Genomic DNA, 24,996 nt, shown 5'->3' with positions numbered 1-24,996 from the left:
AACCTTGTTATCGGCTGGGTTGATACGGCGATTACGGATGCGTCGCGTGGTGGCGGGCACCGTGAACAGGGTATACGGAAAATCACGAGTCGCGCGGTGGCCCGTGAGCGCGAGAGAGACGGACAGCGGCGGGCCGGCGGCGGAGCGAGCGAGACGGAGACAGAGTCCAGGCCGGGTTTAATTGGATACAAGGCACGGGTGTAACGAGCTCTATCGAATTACTTGTCCGGTAGGTAATTCACTCGGTGCAACATTCGACAACCTTTCGCTCCGCGAAGCCGGTCGTCGTTTAACGACGGATAATTCCTGTTTCGTCCCGTATACATCGTGCAGGAAGTTATTGATCGAAAGCACGCTGGCAAATTGCGCTGATATACCGCCTCTGCCGCTTTCCCGTTTTTCCGATCCGCTGCACCGAGCCGGGTGCCGGGATAAATCTTCTCTGGGAAGAGCCGTGGCGCTGCGATCGCTCGAGTCACTGGCACCGTGGCTCTTTCAGGTGATACGTTTGATGGCTTGCTGATCTCGGTATATACTGTGCGTGGCTGAAAAGAAGACATCTGAGAAACTCGTAGGGCCGAATCCCCACCAACCCAACCGTTCTAACGTCATGGCAGAAGTAGAGTAAAGCGCTTCCCTTATTGGTAGAAATGATCCCTTCCTATTAGCTCGGTCATAGAACACCGTGTGACAAAGAAAGCGAACGAAGCAACGAGACAAAGTGAGACAGACGCAACAAATAGATACAAGAGCGTAGACTCGTCCCAAAAGCATATTAACCCTCTATGGACCGAATATATATTTTTCTTGACGATAAGAATTGTATGTAACATAAAATCAACAAATATCAACCAATAAATTCAGCAGTTTTGACAATTTTATTATAACAAGTACATATTGAAAGTTTGAATTAACAACGTTTGTGCTATTGTGCAAAGATAATGTGCAATAGATAGACAAGATAATTTTCCACGCCATCTTGTGGAAGGAAAGTCATAGAGGGCCATAGAGAACCTAACCTATCATGAGCGAATAAAAGGTAAATGAAAAAGAATTAGAATTTTAAAAAATGGACCCACATTGAATGCAGTATTTAATAAAATATCCATACATTAGCATGTTACTTGAAAGTTACACGGGCCCATAGAGGGTTAACTTCAGATTTTCGGGGTACCATAGGCACCCTTGGTGACGAGAGTTTAGAGAATTACTGTGTCATGGCTCGTTTTACCGAATATCGTCCGATTTGAGAAAATTTTGTAGCAGTGGTCGTATTATTAGTCAGACACAGTATTTCCAAAAATTTTCGGGGTACCATACAAGTACCCCTTTTGACGAGAATTTTGAAAATTACGGTGTCATAGCTTGCGTAGCATGAGTAGTATCATGAGTGTCAAAAAGAGCGTTTTTAAAAAATTTCGGGGTACCATAGGCACCCTTGGTGACGAGAGTTTAGAGAATTACGGTGTCGTGGCTCGTCTGACTGTAAAGGGAGCGCGCTAGTCGCGAAGATGGCCGCGACGCGCGCAAAATGGCGGCGAGGTGCAGAGCCGAATCAACCGGTGAGGAGTCCGGCGGACAAATTTCCAGATCGACAGTACCGGATGTGATTGCACGCGGACAAAGGCCGCGGCTCGCCTATATTAGGTAGAACGCGCCGGTTAGCTTCTCTGCCTACCTACTTTCAGAAATTCTGCGCTAACGAGCGAGCTAGCCTCGCGTCGCTCCGCTTTCCACCGTGGACATCGCTGCCCCATATCTGCCAAATTGTCGTGAGCGCGTCGTTTTCTTTATTGGTCTTCTCCTTGCAATTTATCGAGCCGTGCCCTCTATTGTGCCAGCAGTTTCCCGTCAGCCAGCTGAATTTTCGAAATTTCCGCGCGATTTCTGGCCAGAGTTCGAGGCCTGATTGGGCCTGATTAGGCCTTAGGGCTTTGGAGTCGTTGGAAGTGTCAGGGCCTGCTTTGCGAGGGAAAAAATTTGGTTTGGGAGACCTTGGTTAGGTTAGATACAAAGGACCAGAGAGATTGTTGCAATGTATAGTATAGTCAGTGGTATAATTAATACAAGAGACTGGGGAATGAAAAATATTTTTGTACCAAACTTTGGGACATGTTGTTCCGATAGTGGGACCCTAGTTTGGAATTGAATTGCAGAAACCAAATGAAATTATCTAGAGAAAAAAATTATCTACAGCTAGGGCAACCTGCAGGATTTCGAATGATGCATCAGTGTCTACTGGAGTGAGTTGTATAATTAATACAAGAGACTGGAAAATGAAAAATATCTTTGTACTGAACTTTGGGACGTGTTGTTCTGACAGTGGTACCATAGCTTAAAACTGAATTGCGGAAAGGAAATGAAATTATCTAGAGAAAAGAATTATCTAGAGTTAGGGCAAGCTGAAGGATCTCGAATGATGCATTAGAGTGTATTGATGTCTGTCGTTTCGCTGAGAAGAAACTTTTGATTTGATCATGTGAGAATTTCAGTTTGAGCTAACAGTTTATTACAAGTGGCGCCATCTAGGTATCAGAAACTCCACGTAAGTTCCTACAAGTAGCTCCCATAAGGAGGCAACAAATCTGATTTTCTCAAGAATGGAGCCCCATTCTTCATATTTTCGACGCACTCGACTGCTTGCCAGCTGTATTACGATTTCACGACCCCAGAGACCCCAATCCCTGCGACAGTTAGGCGCCATCTAGGCGTCAGAAACTCGCAACTTTGATCAGCCGAATCGATCCAATTACCGGTCTTTGTTCGTCAAACCTCTAACCTCTAACCTCCAACCTCCGCCTAGTCGCTGAACAGCGGCGTTCTTCCGGATCAAATGGATCCTTCGAGATTAGGTTATCCCGTCACGTGCTCCACCATCCTGTCGGCGAAGACTGTCCCTTTTCCTCGAGTTTTAATTAACGTTTACGAATCGCGGGGGTTCGGGGTCTCCCCTCTCGAGACACCTCGTGCGACTGGCGTGGCGGGCCCTCGACTTAAACGAATTAACCCGGCGAGGGCACGTGCTCCCACGCGCTGGCGACCCTCGGGGCCAAGGATTCGAGACAGGCCGGTTACCAGCCACTGGTAGAGGTTATTAGCGACGATCCACCGGCAAGGGTTGCTTTCTTCTCCACTACCCCGACGATTCTTCTGCGTTTAATTGAATTCCCGCTTAACCCTCGACTGTCTCTCGGAATGCCTCGAGTGCCTCGCGGAGACGTCACTCGGTTAGTATAGCGTGTAATATCGATTTGGAGATTTTGAGTGTGTGGATGGACGGAGTTCTTGTTACGTCAGTTTTTGGGTTCTTTTTTCTTGAGAATTTGACAGTGGTAATTTTCCCGTGGTGTTATTATCGGACACACTGTAGAAGATCCCGATTTCTCTATAATATCCCTATAATATCCCTATGATGTATATCTCTGTGATGTATATCTCTATCATGTCCCTGTAATATCTCTATGATATCCCTATGATGTATATCTCTATGATGCCCCTGCAATATCTCTATAATATCCCTGTGATATCCCTATAATGTCTATACCTATAATGCCCCTATGATATCCCCATGATATCCCTATAATATCCCTATGATATCCCTATGATGCCCTTATAATATCCCTATAATATCCCTATGATATCCCTATGATGCCCTTATAATATCCCTATAATATCCCTAAGATATCCCTATGATGCCCTTATAATATCCCTATAATATCCCTAAGATATCCCTATGATGCCCTTATAATATCCCTATAATATCCCTATGATATCTCTATAGTATATACCTCTATGATGCCCCTATAATATCCCTATAATATCCCTATGATATTCCTATAATATATATCTCTATGATGTCCCTATGATGTCCCTATAATATCCCTAGTCCGAGGCCCGGGTCAGCTAAATAGCCTTGCCAACGAATTCTCTAGCAGACCCCGAACGAAACGGATCATTTCTTTCGTCCCTTCATCCAAAAACTAGCGAGTTCTATTCAACCTAAAGAGCAAGCACGTCACGTTAACGATCGTCCAGACTGATTCGAGGAGGAAATCCTCTACGATCCTAGATACGCGAGAATCTTGGCTCCCGAGACGTCGCGGAGACTGCCCTATCTCCAATGCCACACTACGAGGCATCGGCCATCGAACCAACTGAACCACTGCGGAACAAAAAGGCGGTTTTCTCGTCGATCCGCGCTTTCATCGGCGATTAAATCGGTCAGCGGTTATATAAATAGAAGCCCGTGTCATCCGGAGGATAAGTCGGATTTCGCAATTGGCCGGGAACTGGATCCTGTCGCGTCCGGCCATACTCGGACGTCGCCGGCCACGGGACTGATTACTTTAATCGTTTCACGGAACAATCCGTCGACAGAGCCGCATTCTCTCCGCTCTTTCACCTATCCTGCCACGCGGACGATCCAGTTCCACTGGACGGGTCCTGCGCGATGCCTCAGGCCAAGCCTGGGTGAATTGCGGAAATACACTCACCGTTTCGGAGGCCACCGACTTCACTTCCGCCAGCAGGCACGCGGCCGGGGACAGATAGGTCCTCAGGAAGGTGTCCAGGTTGCCGTGATAGGCGCACACCAGGATGTCACGGGCCTGCCTTATCAGCAGGTTGATAACGCCGTCGCCGTAGATCGGCCCGAGCAGGTTCCGCACCAGCGACGCCACGTCTCCGCGACCCTGCAACACAGAAGGGTCTTTTCACGTCAAGTGTCTGATAGGGGATGTTATCGGGCGAGTAAGTGACGCGGAGTAGGTGGAGGAGATGGAGGTACAGTCTAGGTGTCATTGGAACCTTCGTTTTTGGATGAGACGATGTCAGATGTAACAGGAGAGGCATGTACATGGCGATTCTTAGAGGATTGATAGGGTTGTTATCACGTGGTCACGTTGTGGGGTCCTTTGTGATGCCTTGACACGTGAAGGAAGAGTCTGAGAATGAACTTTGAGTATGTACAGATTTGGGAATGATTTACTATGTGAGAGTTATGTTTGCAGTCTGACGGCTTGATACCACGTGGACATGTCATGGAGACCTGTCTGAAAGAGTCTGGAGGATCGTTTGATTCTTTTCAAGAGTGTTCTTGATCACGTTTTGAAGATGATGAGGTATATACATGGTTTTGAGGAATTGACATGGTTAGAGTTCTTACTGCAGTCATGACAGGTTAATAGATATCTACTATAACGCTTGAATATATGAGGATCTCTCAACTACAAAGCATATAAAGTCTTTTAGACACTTGGAATGACTTGTTGAATGAAGAAGATTCGAAAGTACATATATAATTTTCTCTGTATGAGAAATTTGTATAAGAAGTCTCTCTAGTTTGAGGTGTGCATAGAGAAGACCTTAGACCTTCTGATGTTTTCCTATTATCCATAGCATAATTTTTGTTGCATGTCACATTAGATGTGTTCTTAATTGTCTCTTTGGGGATGACTTCCAAGTTGAGGAAGATTCCATAATACACATATGATTTTTAAATCCCTAGAGTCCTTAATCACTGTATGAAAAATCCATAAAATTGGTATGAGGAGCCTCTCCAGTTTGGGGTGTCCACAGACCATATGTTAGACCTTCTCACATGCTACTATTAGGTCAATCTGACTTCTATTATACAAAATTATGCTTTAAAAATACCTCATTAGAGAAGGAAGATTAAACTGCACATAATTCTCTCACCTCTGACAATAAACTTACATTAACCAAATAACCAGTGAAGAAACAAATAGTAGAATCTTAATAAAATGGAACAATGAGAGATATCGAAGCAGAAATAACGCATTCGAGTGAGGAAGGACGAAAAATTCTAAACTCCTGTTAAATTCCTATTTCAAATCTGCTTATGCCAAAATAGGCCAAAGAATAGTTCCTTCGACTGTCAAAATTCGCGGAAAAATTAATTTTCACGTTCAGAAGCTGGTGTCATGCGTTAAATGGAATAGTAAAACCGTTGATGAACGCGAATTAGACGGTAAATGTTAGCAGGAGGACGAGAAAGGCTGTTCTCAAGAGGTAGCCTGAGCCTGGTAACAGCAAGCGTTCCACGTTGGTACAATTCTCTCTGATCCAGAGCTAATCCAGGAACACGAAATTAATTTGAGGAAACAATTGATAATTGAATATACAATCCCCATTACCGCTAATGAACGGTACCAACGGCTGGCAAAGGTCGAGATACATGCATTGTTAATATTCAGCACTTATCACGGACGCAGCAGCACAATGCACGCGTTCTTATCTCCTTATTGTAGCAGCGTGATAAATGAACGAATACCGGGAGATTATTATTACCTGGATAGCAAGCCAGCCGGGGCAAACCAGATTAATTCCAACAGATAGCCGATAATTAACTACGTTGTTGCCACTAGGACGATGCGAAACGGTCGCTGCTAGGGACTTTTGAGTAACTAGATGTAATAAACATGGCGGAAGATTCGTGTCTCCTGTGTTACAGTACACCCTGTGGCTTCGGTGTCTCCTGGGACCAATGCACGTTCTGCAAATATTTGCGAATGTACGTTTCTTTTAACAAAGCACCATTCATTTTTTAATAATAGTGAGAATTTTTTGGGAGCAGCGGAAATTAAAAAAGAAATAATAATTGGAGCTTTAGTGTTTCCTGGGATCAATGCAAATTACGCAAATTTTTGCGAATGTACGTTTCTTTTAACAAAGCACCATTCATTTTTTAATAATAGTGAGAATTTTTTGGGAGCAGCGGAAATTAAAAAAGAAATAATAATTGGAGCTTTAGTGTTTCCTGGGATCAATGCAAATTACGCAAATTTTTGCGAATGTACGTTTCTTTTAATAAAGCATCTTTCTTCTTTTAATAGTAGTGAGAATTTTTTGGGGGAAGCGGAAATTAAAAAAAAAAAAAATAATTGGAGCTTCAGGGCCCCCTGGGACCAATGCAAATTATGCAACTTTTTGCGAATGTAGCTTGCTTGTAATAAAGTATTATTTTCTTGCAAAAACATTGAAAAAATTGCCAACTCGGATTCTATCCCCAATCATGCAATCTTTTTCCCACTATTATTTTTCGAAACCTTCCCCACCACGATGACACCCTAATTCCAATAATATAATAAAAGAATATTAATTTTATATATATTTTATATTATATTATTATAAAAGAATATTTTACAAACGCCAATTTATTATATTATTTATATCCTTATCAATATTATTATCAATAATACGCATTTAATATTCCGATCTGAACTCGAATAAATTTCTAATCCCAGATATACCGCTTAGGAAGTCGTAAGATGTGCGGCCATTTTGTCACGTTTATGGCCGCGAGTTTTGAGTGTGGTGTGCACCGAGATATAATAAACGCGGCGCAGGTACGCCGAGCAACGAGTATTCCCGCATAATATGGCGAAAAATATTTACGATGTCGGGATTGAAGGTAATATGGCGGCATTCCGGGGTTACGTAACACCTCGTGGTTTCCGCGTTCCCAGAAGCTCTTAACGCGGCGTGCCACGGTTCCGGAAACGGGAAGCCGAGGGGACAAGCGAAGCTAACGGTTCCAAGTCCTCTTCCATATTGTTATGGAATCATGGCCTACGCCAGGAGAATCTGTTATCGACGCCGATCTCCCCCAACGGTGAGAACAAACAAGGGAGAATAAATTGAATTTTATGCCAGCAGCCGGCCAGCACACTTCCAGTGAACTCTGGGAACTTGTTTTTAGGGTGGAATGTTAATTCGACTGCGTGGCGACGCCAGCTTCTTCGCTTCCGGTCCGCCTCCTTCAGCTGATCGAGATGGAGGAACAGCGCGTTGAAAGGAAGTTGGTGATTTATAGAGATATTTTCGACTAGGTTCCGAATCTTTCCATTTTCATGAGTGGGGATGATTTGCTGGATTTGTTTTGAGTATTTTGGGACCCTCATCTGTTCAAGATGCAAATTAAAATTCACTCTCCAAAACTAATTTTAATTTCCCACATCCATAACTCATGATTTCAGTTGCACAACAGTCGAAAAAATTCCATAAGGCCCCAAAGAAAAAAATAAAGAGGAAAAGGTCCCAAATACCCTTAAAGAAAAAGAAAGATATTATTCCTAAATTGAAATTCACATTTCAAAACCAATTTTAATTCACTACTTCTATAACTCGCAATTTCAATTGCACAAAATTCCAAAAAATTCCATAAGACCCAAAAGAAGAAACAAAAAGAGGAAAAAGTCCCAAATACCTTCAAAGAAAAAGAAAGGTACTTTTCCTAAATTAAAATTCACACTTCAAAACCAATTTTAATTTCCCACTTCCATAACTCGCAATTTGAATTGCACAAAATTCCAAAAAATCCCATAAGACCCAAAAGAAGAAAAAAAAAAGAGAAAAAAATCCTAAATACCTTTAAAGAAAAAGGAAGGTATTATTCCGACATTAAAACTCACTCCCTAAAACCAATTTTAATTTCCCACTTCTATAACTTGCAATTTGAATTCCACAAAATTCCAAAAAATCCCATAAGACCCCAAACAAAAAAAAGAAAAAAAAAAGAAAAAGAAAGGAAATATTCCCAAATTAAAAGTTGGCGATGCAAATAATGCCAACTGCTCCACCGCAAAATCCTCACTTCCACTTTCACAGGGTCGCAACGAACCTGGACATAACCTCAAACTGCGTCCACCTCGAGGCAAGCCCGTATTTACGAAACCACCAATATAAGCGTGCACAGAGGATCCCTTTCTCCGGCGGCAATCAGCTTCGTCCTTCGCCTTCATCGATGCGAATCGAGGCGATCCAGTTCGTCTTTTTCACGGAACGCAAAGTTGGCCGGCCTCTCGGGACCGTAAACCAGATACTTTCCAGTAAAATCGGCCCGTTGTTCGCCGTGACGGCGGCGCTCGCCGCGCTATCTGGCGGCGGATCGCACTGCCGGCGGGCGTCGGACAGCGAAGCGGGACAAGTGGCATGCGTCGTCCCGCCGGCGATGTGGGTGCATTATATCGGCGTGCATCGTTACAACCGGACTGCATAAACATCGCAGTTTAGCGGCCACTCGAGCAGGCCCGGCTGCGCCGTGTAACCATTATACGCGTGCTCGATCGCCCACGTGTTTCCGCCCTCATCGGGTCTTTAGGTAGAGATGGTATGCACGGGAGATGAGCGAGGAATGGACTCCACTTCGGAGTACAATGCACTGCTTCCTCCGTGTGGGCACCGAGCAGATTATGCCGAAGATTTCGGCAGGTACCGAACGCAAATATCCTTCTTTTTTTAACCTCTCCACGCAAGTACATTTGTCGACCTAACCTATAAACGTGGTCGAAATATTTCTTACTCGTAATACGTGCAAACATGCCTTTTAACGGTGTTAAGGCTGCATCTCACATTTCAAGCAAATAATAAAGCAGAGATTTTAGAGATAAAACATACGATAGGTATTTTTACAAGTATGAAAAATATAATTTTTTATTAGTATAGGATAAGATCCCTGTGATATACTGAATTTATTTGCGAGACGATGAAATTTGAATGTGGCATTACGCATTTTGAGTAAATAATAAAGTGAAAATTGTGAAAAAGAGTGTAAGATGTACAATATTAGATAATTAGTAAAATATAATTAATTAAAATATAATTCTGATTTCTTTTTTTTTTAAACTTTCAAATGTAAAAATAAACGAACGTGTTGACACGTATGTGTGTGTGTATGTGAGAGAGAAGGTGAATGTACTGAGTTCGGATAAAAATTAATTAAAAGATAATTTAGTACAACAGATTAATGCTAAATTGATGTTCAAGCTAGTGTTTCATTGCTCTACTTCATTTTATCTTGATATATTCTGTTCACTTCGTCACGAGGCGATATATGATCCCACTCGAGGATGTGACACTCCCTGCCAATAATGAAAATTCTCGTCTTTATGATACTACTAGAGAAAGTGGATCTATTACGGTACACCCAATCAAACTAATATTCTTTCCAACCGTCCATTTATCACTATAAACTATAGTGCAGTATACTCTACTGTTCTTCGAAATCGACTTCCTTGAATTCTAATTTACCTGTACAGGAACACTGCAGCCAATACGTTAATTAGATTCGACACTATTATTTGAAAAATATTAAAACAATTTTATCGCAAATTTTAATAGTCGACTAATAATTACAGCGACTACTAAAATACTTCTGAGACTACTAACACGTGGATTAACACCTGCAGATGTTGACTATAGTCAGCCAATATATATGAACTATAAACTATCATCACTATGATCACAAAATTATCACTATATCACAAACTATAAACTATAATCACTATCACTATAAACTATAGAGCAGTATAAACTATAAATTATAATCACTATAATCACGAAACTATCACTATATCACAAACTATTAACTATAATCACTATCACTATAAACTATAGTGCAATATACTCTACTATTCTTCAAATTTTAATAATCGACTAGTAATTACAGCGACTACTAAAATACTTCTGAGACTACTAACACGTGGATTAACACTTGCAGATGTTGACTATAGTCAGCCAATATCTCCAATCCTATTTCAACAATCTAATTAATTGTATTTATGGTTCAGGGGGACAAGATGGACTCGGATTAAAACTATAGAAAGCTTCCTGTCTTATAAGAAGACTCCAAGGTCACTGACCTAGTTCAAATTTTGTAAGATGGTAGATATAGTTCCCCTGATGGTGAAGGTATAATATACGATTATAGGTGCCAATACTAAATAATTCTTAAGATATTTGCAATTGAAATTTTATTATTTAATTCAACTATCGTTAGTTTATTAAACCAACGATCGCATCTTTAATTGCAAATCGTACGTCGACCTTGAAGGACTAAAGCTGCACCGGCACGATCCATGCTTAATTCATGCGAACCCCTGACACGCGCCGTTTCCATGGTCCCAGAATCCCCGTAGGGATGCGTTACCCTCCTATAACGAGCCTTTTATGCACCGTCGACTTACCCCTTTGCCATAAATTTCGGCTGGCCAAATATTGGTATTGACGAGCAACGAAATGGCCCTATTATTCCAATATATCGGCGTGTCCCGAGGGTCGGCCTGTCTCCGGCCGACGAAAATTATCGATACTCGCCGAGCCAGCGAGACAATAGCTGATTTATACTACTCGTTTATGAGGTCGGTAACAGTTGCTCGAGCCGTGTAATCGGGACATTACAAATTGAAGTGGCTGTCATTCGAGAGGCGAGCGAAGTGATCGAGCAGCGATTGTCGAGGCTGATTTAGATTCTTTCCCCGGCTGTTTGATCTTGTTAGGCTTTTGTTTGCTGGGAATGGAATGCGTTTGATTTACCTGGTTTATGGTTTCGTCAGCGTAATCGAAATCGACCCGAGTATAGCATTTATCCGGAGATTCTTAATCCTTTTTCTTCGGTGGCTTTTGGCGCGTGATTATGGTCTTCCCAGTTTTCCCAAAAATTTCCCGACCTTCTGATAGGTACTGAGGAAAGTTAAGCTAAGTTATATCGAGCGAATATTACGTTCTTTCCGATTTATGGTCGCTATTTTACATAATATAGACAGGAAACAATGTTTCAATTTTCCGCGTGTAAGGCGACTTTACACGTAACTCACTAGCGCCACCACGGTCCATATCTCCGACACGTGTAAATTGATACCGATAATAAAGATAATTATATTTATATAAAATTCGTTGTTGTTCTCAAATATAATTCCTTCTCGTGAAATTATAGTGAATCTTCGTCACGAATTCTTGTTAAATATTGTGGAATAGAAATTAATTATAGAAATTAATATTTATGGTTTGCTCTGTTTCAAGTACCCTGTGTACTAATATTAACTATAAATATGATTTAAATATGACAATATTATAATCTAGAAAAGTCTACAGTCTACTTAACGTCGCGCCAAACATATCCACTTACTATACAACCTACAGGATCACCCTAATTCATACAGATTCATCGATCGAGCCTTCTTCTGACATCGTCCTTCATCTAACCACGTGATGAAGCTCAGCAGCAGACCAATGCACGATTAATCAACCCCAAAGTAGCCATTCGACAAAACCCGGCAATTTAAACTGCCATAACGGAATCAGGGCCTACTTCAAACGAACTCCAGTTCCCCACGAAACATCATGAAGATCAACGAGCCACTAGAGCCTTCGATCGAATTCGCTCGAATCCCTACAGCGAGCGCATTCATTAAGCCCCGTTGCAGCGAGATTCGAAGGGTAGAAACGGCATGGAAAAAGGTACAAAAGAAAAAGAGAAGGGAAGAGAGAGAGAGAGAGAGAGAGAGAGTCGAAATTGTCGGCGGGACAAAGCAGAGTGCCTGCGCAGAAAGGACGAGAGGAGAATTGGGACGTCAGTGCAACCCTACCCTTCTTCATCCGCCGTCCTCAGCTGACAGCAAAGCGTTCCGCGGGATTGAAATTGACCGAGAGTGTCCTTGTGGTGGTTCCTGATTAGCCTCTTTGTTTAACTGGTCGCTTTGTTTAATCACGCCGCGAGATTTTCGCCCAAACATTTTCAAACATTTTCAACACCCTATAGACACTGATAGAACGCGACTCCAGGCTCTGACAGACGCGTAATTCGCTATGGAAATAACAAAACGGTGTTAGTAAAAGTGTCTCCACACATTCGATCAATTAAACACACAGCCCACTTATCAACTTCGAAACGACTGCATGGCGTTCGTGCACAGTGACAGGCGTCGTCATTCAATCGTCGCGAAAGTGTTACTCGTCGACTGCGTGTCACAAAAACGAGGATACTCCTGTACATTAGACTTTTCATAGTTATATCCTGGTATTAGTGTGCGTATAACGTGTACACCCGGTATATAGACACGTAACCGAGCGACGAATAAAATAGGATAAAGATCGCAATCTGGACTTTCGCTCTCTAGCTCTAGGATCCCAGCACAGGGATACCCATCGACTTTATACGACACTGCATCAAGGGAACGAGCATAAGGCTAATTTTATTTTTCAACACCTACGCAGCGTCTCTACTTACGTTTCCAATCAGAATTTAAATCGTTATCGCCGAGTCCCCGGCTCGGTCGCCAGGTGCCCAAGAGAACAATCGATATCGATCTCGAGATCGCGACTTTGCATTACCAGCCATCGTGATTGATTCGTTTTCGTACTAACACCTTGGTGTCAGGTAGACAACCGAGGTCTATTGAATTATAGCGAGTAGAAGAGGACGAGGATCGCAGTATTGACTTTCATCCGCTGGTCTTAGGGACCTGATCCAAGGGTCCTGGTCCAAGGATATTCGTCAGCTGAAGAAATGAACGCCATTTTGATTTCTCGACACCTACAGACATGTCTGCTCACGTTCCTAATTCGAGAATAAATCATTATTGTCGAGTTCCCTTCACGGGCCCCAGGTGTCCCGCGAGAACAATCAATACGGAACTCTGGATCACATTTTTATACCGTTGCAATCATTATTAACCCCTTCACGAGGTCTAGCACTAGCAAGTAGCAGGAGGAATGTTCCAGGATTAGATTAGAAAAATTGGGAAATAATAGAACGACGTATACGATACTTATATTACGTTCGTCGGAGATACTGGCCGTGGTGGCGCTAGTGAGTTAACCGCAAAACCGTTTTAACTCGCGAACCGATTAAATTGTCTTCGCAATAACGCTTCCTTGTCACCCAGACAGCATGGAATTACGACGAATAGAATGATAGAGAGGTTATAATGGTGACTTTTGTTCTTCCTGTCTAGGATCTCAGTGGAAGACTAGTCGACTCGGTATCGGGTTAAGGGAACGAATATAAGGCTAATTTAATTCTCCAACGCCCACGTGACATCTCCGCTCACATTTCCAGTTGGGAACTGAATCATTATCGCCAGGTTCCCCCGCACAGACCCACGGGAACTATCGATACCGACCTCTCGATCGCGTTTTTGCATCAGCCACGGCCGTTATTAATTCGTCGGACTGCCTGAGACAACGTTCTGCTCGTGTAAACCAGTCTGTAGCCAACGACCACGTCGCCGGTGAACATTTGATTAGTACATTCGAGGTGAACAGATTTCGCAACGGTCTAATGTAATCCCGGGAGATTTGTCTTCGCGTGACACCGATCCCGGCTCGAAAACCCCGGCCATGGGAATCTATGGTGATCATAATGGAAACAATGAGACGCAGCGGAGAGGAAGAGGTGGGAACGAGAGAGCCGGGCGAGGAAGAGAGACGGGACAGGCTGCAGGAGGGACTTTTCTCGCGCGGGAATAATACAGATCGTGAAAACATTTGTTACACGATCTCCCTAACCAATCAGCCAGACGTCCAGTCCATTCTCCACGATGCGTGTCTGCGGCATAGAATATAATTTAATACATTTATATAACTGACGGGTTATCACTCTCGCTGGCGTGTCTGACACGTCTTACGTGGCCTGTATTCGAGGGCTCGTGGCGAATTCGCGCCAGTCACTTGCGATTCTCTCGCGGTCGGTTCACTCCCAGAGACCACGCGAAAATTCCTGTCCTGCCTTGCTGCTCTTCCTATTTCGCTGGATGGGTCTGCAACCTGTCGAAACTCGGGGCAAGGAACATCGAAGCTCCCGAGTAACTGGTCGGACGGATCATGAAGATCTTTGGGTTGGGAACGCGGGCTGAGTAAAGGTCGAAAACGGAAAGGTCGCGATTCGTTGTTTACACGGTGGTACATGACGCAGAACTGCGATCTTCTCTCGAAAATTGCTCGTCTGGGGAGCTGTTGAACAGCGAGATAGCGAAATCAAAGCCTATCAAACTTTCCCATGAACAGCAATGACGCGATGTTGTAACCGGTCCCTACCCAACGGGTAGCGTTGGGCGTTAGGTGTAATTACGATGTTCAGGTTTTGTATTATAGCGTTCGGATTATAGCGTCATCTCTGTTTTATTGGAATTTGAGGCGAGCAGAAATAGCAACGGATATTCAGGTTTCTGAACGTACTACGATCATACTGTTTAGATTTTCTATTGAAATTTCCCATTGCGGAGTGTCTGTGCAATTGGTCATGCTTTAAAATCTAGTATAGCGCCATCTCGAAGTCGAGTGAATAACACAGTCGCGCCATCTGGCGCCAATTCTCGAATTCTTATAAAATTTCTTCATCCTGTATCGAAGAGAGTCATGCATTTACAGGGGATGCATAATCGTCAATGTCTTCGAATTCTATCATATTGTCTATCTAGTTTTACTAACATTTGAGACAAACGGAACTCAGTCGCGCCATCTGGAGTCTCCCAATCGAAACCAAAACGAACGTCATCATGCCACTTGCAATCTTTCTATAAAATTTTTCCGTTTGGAAGCGAAAAGAGCCAAATTTCATCTACATACTAAGCATAGCTGTCAATGCTTTCAAATTCTATCGTATTCTCAACATTCGAGGCGACCAGAACTCAGTCGCGCCGCCTGGCGTCTTCCACCGCAAACAGAAACAAACGCAATTTCCCTATTAAATTTCCCTCTTTGGACGCAAAGAGTCATTCCATCTACATACTAAACGCAATTATCAATGCTCCGGAATTCTATCGCGCTTCGAATATTCGAGGCGACCAGAACTCAGTCGCGCCGCCTGGTGCGTTCGAACAGAAACCAAATCAAACGTGATCCCACCGGCAACCGCCGCTACTCGGACATCCGTACAGCGCACAATCGGCCGGAATAGATAAGCCATCGCGATGTAGAAGGAAACGATCGGTTATCTGGGATCGACTCGGCGAGCAAAGTTCGTTAATGGGAATGGCGGGCAAGGAGCATTGTGAGAACTAAGCAGAGACACATCTGCTACGCCATACCCGATCCACTTACTTTCGCCGATATTTTCTCTGCCTGCTCGTCTCGTTAGGGGCTCCCAGGCAGCCGGTCGCTTTAAGTTTCACGATCCAAAGCGACGCGACTGTGACGCGGCGTCGCTCGGTAATTATCGAAAAATCGGCCAGCAGAGGTAACCACGGCGTCGTTAATTAAATCGCCGCTGCGACCGGGAACAGCAACATCGGAAGCAGAGCCGCGGCCTCGAATGGTTGCACAATACACCAGAAGCGCTCGCGATATCCATCAATGCTGCGTTGTTTAGGATCACGATAATGCAACGGACCACCGAGTCCGCGAGCCGAAGGAGAGAGTTTCTCGAGCGAGACGGAACGACCTGCGGGGGTGAGGGACGGGACATAGGATGGAAACGCGCATTAATCAATCTCCGCACGTGGAAACCCGCGCTGGCCTGATGAAGTGCCTCTCGCTTGCAATCCCGATAAGCTTTGTGAATTGTGGTTTTCTAGCCGCGTGACACGCACGTGAGACTCGTTAGAGGTGAAGTCCCTTTCTTCTGGTCCCGATTTCTAGAGGTGAGCTCAGTCAGCTTTTCGGGGTTCACGTGTCACTCCGATTTCGAGAGGGAGGGAGAGGGAGAGAGAGATCAGGTAGTTATCGGAGTGGTGGTCTGACGTTATGTGATCCATTAGTGTTTAGTGTCCAGGAAATTGGCTGATAAGTCGATACAACGGGATCTCGATTAACCGGCTCGCAATCAGTCAACCTAGAGAGAGACATGTCCTGTCTGCCTGGCTAGAATAGGTCTCTATTTTATTAATATCGAGTCCCTGTTTCTGCGAACGTGTTCTGTCATAAGTGTACGATAATGGGGAGTGTAAAAGCAAAAGAGAGTCGTGAGATACGTGGGAGTAAAAGACTCTGGGTAACTGAGAGAATCTTGTCTGGCTGATGAGACAGGTCTGTGTATTATTAGCATAGATTCTGTATTTATATATGGTTTATTATTTATGATCTTTTATCGTCTTTAAACAGGATGATGGAGACCCTAGAAGCAGGAGAGACTGGTCTATCAGTGGTCAACAGGGAACTCTGGGTAACTGACCAGAGTCTTGGCCATTTGACGAGAATAGGACTATATTATATTAATATCAATACTGTATTTATATGTGCTTCATTATTCGTGATTTTCCAATGTTATTATAGAAGACAATGAAGATTATAGAAGCAGAAGAGGCTTGTGAGATATGTATGACCAGGCTCGCCTAGTTTATTGGTGGCAAACAGGAGGCTCTGGGTAATCGAGTCCCACGATAATCGAGATCAGGGATAATTGAAACCTGGTTAATAGAGGACCTGCTACAGCCAGTTATCGATTGAACCTAGACACAGGCGAACTTCATCCCCCTAATGGAATAACATTAACCTTCGCAATACCAAGTGAGGCACAGGTGTGTTATTTGTATGACAGGTGAATTGGTCATTTGCCAATTCGATTAATTTCACAGGGAAAAATAGAATCTTAGTCTAGATTAGTCGTCGAGTATGATCACTGTCATATGAGCATAGAACTCAGAGGTACCTGTCAGGAAAGTAGCAAATTTTGCAAACCGGGTGCTATTGCGAGTGCTGAAAGATACGAAAGACCTAAGCCAAAGCTGATTTCAAATTAGTCGTCGAATATGATCACTATCACACGATTACTATCGTGTGAGCACCAAATGCACAGTTGCTCCTCACAAAAATAGCTAAAGCCTACAGAAAAATGGGAGCCACCTGTCACAAACCCAAAAACCAAAGTTCTCGACCCCAAACTCATCTAAACAAACCTAATTTCGATGGTTCCGAGTACTGAAAGATCCGAAAGACCTAAACCAAGGCTAATTTCAAATCAATCATCGAATATGATCATTATCACACGATTACTATCATCCGAGCACCAAATGCACAGTTGCTCTTTACGAAAATAGCTAAAGCTTACAGATAAACGGGATCCGCCTGTCAGAAACCCAAGAACCAAAGTCTCTGACGCCAAACTCATCTACACAGACCTATTTTCGAAGGTTGCGTGTGCTGAAAGGTCTCAAAGACCTAACCCAAAGCTCGGAGCTACCCGTTCTCGTTAGCCAAGCAGTTCAGCGACCTTTCCCGAGCAGGACGCGAACGGAGGCCGCGACAACTCTATATGTCACCGTGATATTTGTATCTAAAATCGATCCCTTATCTCAATTCCACGGGGAACACGGTCTTCCGTCGACGGAACAATGGCAGCCGGCTTCGCGGACGCAACAGGCCGACGTGTTCGATCCGCGACGAGCGGAGTCGCGCGACGACGACGACTCAATCCGTGCATTCCAGGGATTTGTTTCCGCTCAGATTACAACGGCAGATATCGGCGGCAACCGACCGATATTTCATGCCAGGGACGGCCGCCAGTGGGCACTGCTGATCCACGAGTTTTCACGCCCCGGGGGTTGAGTCCGAGGGAAAGTCGAGTTCACTTTTGTGTTGTCGAACTTTTTGAAAAGAGGGAGATAGAGAGGAAGGGTTATAGACGTGAACGATTTTGGTCTCTTTTGTGATATCAGAGAGATTTGTTGCGGCAAAATGTGCACACAGTGCGCGGAGAATGGAACTTTCTAGGGACTTCGTCATACATATGTGTGCATATGTATGACTCGTGCGATTTTATTTGGTTGATGGATACGGTGCACAGTGCTATTCGTCGAGTGACTTACTTTCGTTTGGAATTGGCGGGGAGAAGCTTTAGAATGATCTGCAATTGATTTTTGTGGATTTCTGATATGCTATTCAATAAATTTGCTACATGCCTACTTAACAAGTAACATTGTCATTAAAAAGTGATGCAAATCATGTCAATTTTGCGAATATTCGATATACGGGTGTGAGAAAAGTTTTTGGTTATGGTTGATCTCAAAGTTGCTTCATGGACCCCAATTAACTAAATTACATAATAAACATTTAATAAATTTAGTAAGTAATTAAATTTTTTGGTTATGGTTGATGTCAAAGTTACTTCATGAACAAATTAAGTCTCGAACAAGATTAGGGCACGAATATTGGAATATTTGGTGTACATGTATTAGAAATGATTTGTTCAAACCTAACCTGAATTTGGAACTCTAAACCACCCTTCATAGTGTCCAATTAAATTCACAAACTAAAGTTGATATATATTCATATTATAAAACCATTTAATACAAATATTCGAATATTTTCTACTTAAAGTTTGGCAAATATCTGATATATTTATGTTAGAAGATATTTCTTCAAACCTAACCTAACAAACGACGTATATCATATGCATACAGTTAATGTATAAATTGTTTCATCCTCACAGATAAAAACCAAGATATATCTGTGTGTAAAAAAGTATCTATAACAAATATATGTGACAAAAAATTCTCTAAACCTAACCTCAAAATTGCAGCTCCAAGGAAACGATTCCTCATGTACCCCAATTCAAATGCAGTCTAATATAACATTAAAAATAAAACACACAAAGATATCAATATAATCTACTATAAATTTCCCACATATTCAGTACACGTGTATAACAAAAATCCTGCAAACCTAACCTCAAAATTGAAGCCCGAAGCACCAACTCTTCGTGTACCCCAATTCAAATACAGTCTAATATAATATCAAAAAGAAAGCACACCAAGATATGAATAAAATCTACTATAAATTTCCCACATATTCATTACACGTGTACAACAAAAATCCTGCAAACCTAACCTCAAAATTGAAGCCCGAAGGACCGACTCTTCGCATACCGCCACCCAACAACGCTCGACGCGCCCCACTCGAGGATCCGAGATCGACCCTAGCAACCCTGGCGGAGAAAAACCGAAGCAACGGCACTTCCTGTTGCAACACCCTGGCTACGTCAATCTGCACCCTGCGCCGATTTGATTGCGGTCGCGCAATTAATTCGGCGCCTGGTAAAAACGCTCGAAGCAACATTGTAGCGAAACACCGTCCGAACCCACGGATCAGCGATCCCGCAAAAATAGTTCCAGCCTCTATTACGTGCCGGGTGCACGTGACTGGCGCGATTGCGTTAGACGGCCAGCGATGCAATGCAGCCGCGTGGAATAGAAAGAGACGGAAGCCCACTGGCGGCCTCTCTCGCGACGATACCGACACCTCTCGGCGACTCGCGGAAAGAGAGAGCTAATAGAGGGGTCGCTGCGGATCGTTTTCGGGTCTGACAGCGTTTCGCGGCACGGACAGGCGGGAAAAACGTTAACCAACTGCGTGACGCGGCGGTAGGAACGGCAGTGGCGGGTTATCGGTGGTGGATATCAAGAATCCGACTTTCGCGCGCGAGTCGGGCAAAGAATCGACCGTCTGTGCAGGTCGCGGCGACGGGTCACGGCTGCGGCACCCTGTATATAGGACGGTGACGTCACCGCGGCTTACCTACCGGAGCAGCGTATAAAATGCATCCGGTGGGTGTGTCGCTCCCATACCCTTTGTGACTCCGGCTGGCGCTTAGAGCGACCAGCCCGCTCTTGCAAACGCCGCTGTTCAACCGCCGACGTCGCGAAAGGGAAGGTGATCGCGGCCGGGCCCCGACCCCCCAGCCCGTTTTCACGGACTTTCCTCGTTTCGAGCAGCAACTCTTCCAGTAGGTTAAGTCCAAATTTCTTTTTAACTTTCTTCCGGGAATCGTGGTTTTTCAAATTTAAATAGGAGAATGTTTGTGTTTTAATAGGTTAGGTTTTAGGAGATTTTTCAACCCTTTGCACTCGACGATTTTGTGGCTAGAGAAGAGTAAAAATTCAAAGATTCTCTACTATAAAACTGACGATACTTTTTTGAGCAGCAAATAAAGAATTGTATAATATTAGAATTGTAGGATTATTTGATTTCGATACTTTGCACACTGTTACATTATATTAAATTTGATATGTCAATTAATATCGATCTTCCAAATTTTATGAAATGGTGACTGAAGGGTTAATCGAGTGCAAAGGGTTAATTGTATTTCGTTTCAGGAATTTTTCGTGAAATATATAGGAAATGTATAGTAAAATGATTATACAATTGCCAGATGTGTAATGATTATTCTTGGGAGAACTATTGAAGTAGGTTGAATTTCAAATTTTTTAATTTATCTAAGTTTTGAAATTTAATTTTGATTTAACGCTAGAACTACCGATCTTTAGTGGGCATCTAACTATAACGTGCACAGATTATGGTAATTTCAGCGACACGATGAATATGAGTGAATATATTGATTACAGTTCTTTCTTAATATAAGATTGGTACCAATTTTATTCTTAAAGCAGGTATGTGTTCGATAATTGCGGAAAGGAAAATTCTGGTACCAGTCATTTTGACTGGGTTGGTAGTTCTAGTGTTAAGGATCATATTGATCCAACTTTTACAATAGCCAATGTTACTCGAACAAATGTCACTATGAAGAAGGACAAATCACTATGACACTTTCGTTTACGTTAAAATGAAACACGTTGCCGGTGTCAAGTCAAACATAACCGTACTTGAACCTGAAATATGCCATACAAGCAGCTTAACGTAGCGATAATTCATTTGAAAAAGGCACACGTAAACGAAGCTAGATATTTGCGAAGTGTACACAACATATTTGTTAACCGATCGCGATGCAGAGTTACGATCTCGCTTCGGTATCAGAGAGCCGGAAGTTCAGGGATGTTGATGTAACGCTGCCGGAGCGTAGCGCGGCACACGAGTGAAACGTTTTTGCAGTGACCGAACTGCACGAGACGCGATCGAAAAGCTCGGCTGGTAAACAAATAGGGGAAAGTCCAATAACGCGGCGCTGGGAACGTGTAATAATGGAAACGCGACAGATCGCGCGAGATACCTATTTACCGGTCGATATCGTTCAGCTCTCTCCCGCTAGGCGAAAAATCGGCGCGCTCGTCGCGCCATCTGGCGGACCGGAGAGCGCGGCCGGAGAGGAAAAAATCACTCGGTAATTACTGTAATCCGCGGAACGCGTTTCACGGTATCGACGACATTGCCAATTATGCTCTTAATGTCGTTCGCAATTTCTGCGAAAATACCGTAGCGCTCGGTAATAAATCAAACGCCGACCGCGGTGACTGTAAGTAGGTACCGCGAGCTTACTATGTAAGCACCTTGAAATTATGTCACTTTTTCTCGTAGACCACGACCGCGAAAAATTTGCTACCTCCTTTATCTCGACTTCGAATATTTACATGGCGAATAACTTAGATAAAAAATAAATATATTTAATTTCGGTTTTAATTTTGCTTTCGAAATTTGAGGTTAAGTGGACATTAGACTAGAGGTCGATATCAAGCTTGAAATAGAAATTAGATTTAGAAACGAGGTTAAGATCCAATTTCCACTCAAAATTCAGATGAAAATTCACGTTGGACTAGAAATCGTCGTAACTAACCTCAAAATCAAGCGATCTGTTTCATTATCGGAATTCAAACTGGACTCGAATCCAAATTAATTGGAATAACAAATAACTTGATTAACACTAGGTTTACGGACGCTATCTGTATACCTATTTCTACGGACACCTGTCAAATGTACAGGTAAAGGAAACCACGTGTCTTACCTCTTTTAACGATTAGGTTAATTTAAAAACAATTACAATATTAAGTCTCAATATAAGTTAACTAAATCTGTTACCGTTGTATAATCGGAGCAACCCATCCGTCAAATTTTCGTAAATCTAGTGTTAAATAAAATATCCGTTAATTATTTAAATAATTCGAATCGAAATTAAAAATCGACAAAAATAACCTGTCACCATTGTCTCCAGGGTCACGACGCTATAGTAACGTCAAGAGTCATGGGGGAAATGGAATTTTGACATTATCTTTCGCCTGATTCCGGCTGAATCTCGGCGATTAAATTCCCGTTGCGTGCAGGGCCGAAATTAATTGCCGGCGGCAGGACGGCCACCCGCGAGGAAGTCGCGGAAGCAGTTTAATCCCAACAAACGTTCTACACGCGACCGTTTCCCCCACCACGCCGTCTTTACTTAACCGTAGCCGGTAATATTTGCTCCAATTTCCTCGCGTTACATCGTCCCGCAAATAGCGGCCGTTTGCTGGAAACTTGCAGCCGGTGATCGACGTTGCGCAACGGAAATCTCTAAGTCGAACTGCCGGGGTGTCGTTAACTCGAAGGAAAATTGCCCGCGAGTACGGTTACGTAAGGGAGACGCTTTGGTTAGGTTAGGTCGAAAATCGCCAGCCGGAAACGACGTCGTAAGTTGCCTTTTTACGATAATAGAGGGCTCCACTCGAGGCGACGGGTCTACGGTAGAACCATCTTGCTGCGCCCGTCGATTCCGCCGTCCGTCACTAGCGACATCCCGTGGCCGTCGACGCTAACGTCGTTGGCAGTCAGGGACGGAAGAGTGGGGGGCGTTCGCCCCTACGCAAACGAGGGGAAAAGCAAGATTCTTTTTACGTACTATTTTTTATTCTTTTTTATTCTTTTTAATACGTTTTACTCACTATTATATAATTCCTTTTTTCGACGTGTTTCACCCACTTTCACACATTCTTTTTTATTCTTTATTTTCAACACGTTTTCCACATTTCCCTAGGTTTTATAAATATTTGCAGGGTTTTATCAATACGAAAATATTGTCGAACGTAGTCCCATATTTTCAATAATTTCCTGTATTATTTAATTCAGTTCAACACACGTTCTATGCCTCCTTTCAAATCTATTGTTTCGCGTTATTTTACAGGGATTTTCTTTCCTCTCTGAAATTACCCGAGAGGCATTGGGAACCGTAGAACCTGTTAGGATTTATATAAGATTTATGGGGGGAAAAAATTCGAATCCATTAACAAACCTTGCACTGGACGTCTACACAGTGCCGTATAAATATCGGTCGCCTTATTCGCCATAGGAACATCGTCATTTACTTTCCCAGCAAATCAACACACCCACGCTATCGGCCCAATTTATCGATCCTGCGGCCCAAGATCGGCGGAACAACGTTGATCCCGGCTGAGCTCAAAAACGCATCCATGTATCCGCGGAGCTATCAAGCGGGATCGTGCGACAGGAACCGCTGGAGGCCTGGAAACACGCACCCCGTAAATCAGCAAGGAGACTCACCGGCGCGTTGTGCAACGTCCCGCTAGTAACAAAGTGCCCGAGTGATGAACGGGTACCAGCCAGTCCGAGGAGAGTCGGATTTCCTCGGCCAGGTCGCGATTTTCCGCGTGCAGGTCCGCTTGTAGCCCGTGTCAGCGAGCCGGCTGAGGCCAGGGCTGCGGGCACAGCAGCGGAAGAAGAGTGCACGGAGACGGAGGCGAGGGAGAAAGAAAGCAGAGATAGACTTTCACCTCGCGCTTGGCACGACGATCACGAGGGATCGAGCGTGCTGCATAAAAGAAAGGACAGACGCCGCCTGGAGATCACCGAGCCAGCTCGAATCGCGCAAATGAAATCCCGCTTGGGAGGAAGCAAACGTCCCTTCCGGCGACTCTCTGAAGATAGACCACGGATGCGACCGGAGTTGCACGTGGGGAACCCTTGCTTCCTTCTTCCACCCTATCGCTACCGATATCGGCTCCTTCTTTCGCCTCCGAGCAGCCGTGCTCGCCGCTTTTATTAACCCTAGGCCGACCGTGTACGCTGCCACGATACCGCAAATATTTGCTAGCAGACTTTGCGATGTTCCTGAACCGTCGGGAACCGGGTCGCTGCCCTTTATCAACAGCCGAGGCAGTCGCTCAGGCAAGGAGACTTGTCTGCGTTGCCTTTTATCAACAGCCCAGGTAGTCCAGAGGGAGGACCAGGTGTGGTGGGGTAGACAGGTCTCTATGGGTACGTGGTTAACCAAGTGAACGCGAGGACTTTGATGAAGTGCGAATGGAGTAAATGTTTGGGGTCTTTGGGTCAGGTTTGGATTAAGGACAGTCCAAGGTTGGGCTTGCCATAAAGCATTTTTATGTAAAAGAATCTTCGTATCTCGAGTTACGCGTAATTGAGATAAGCTAACTCCTGTCAAGGTCCTGTTAATCTAGAATTATGATCTCAGTTTGAGTTGCTTGTCTCGCTGATGTTATTAGCTACTTCCCTGGATGTTTAGTCACTGAAGCGATGTACATGGTGTTTATCTAGGCACTGTCAATTATGTAGACTCGAGTCTAGGTTGTGTCAGTACCTATTCAG

General features: G+C 43.7%; 1 protein-coding gene across 1 annotated transcript in view; it reads right to left on the bottom strand.

The window, feature by feature from the left end:
- LOC108546051 (uncharacterized) overlaps positions 1-24,996 on the bottom strand; it is a 536,976-nt gene that overhangs the window by 432,503 nt on the left and 79,477 nt on the right. Inside the window, exon 3 of the mRNA XM_017897970.1 lies at positions 4,494-4,691. Within this exon, the coding sequence (XP_017753459.1) occupies positions 4,494-4,691 (198 nt within the window). The remainder of the gene's footprint in view (positions 1-4,493; positions 4,692-24,996) is intronic.

The sequence above is a fragment of the Eufriesea mexicana genome, unplaced genomic scaffold, assembly GCF_001483705.2.
Source record: "Eufriesea mexicana isolate 0111107269 unplaced genomic scaffold, ASM148370v2 scaffold571, whole genome shotgun sequence".
Classification (NCBI taxonomy): domain Eukaryota; kingdom Metazoa; phylum Arthropoda; class Insecta; order Hymenoptera; family Apidae; genus Eufriesea; species Eufriesea mexicana.
Note: the sequence above shows the minus strand (reverse complement) of the source record. Positions and strands in the feature narration are given on the sequence as shown.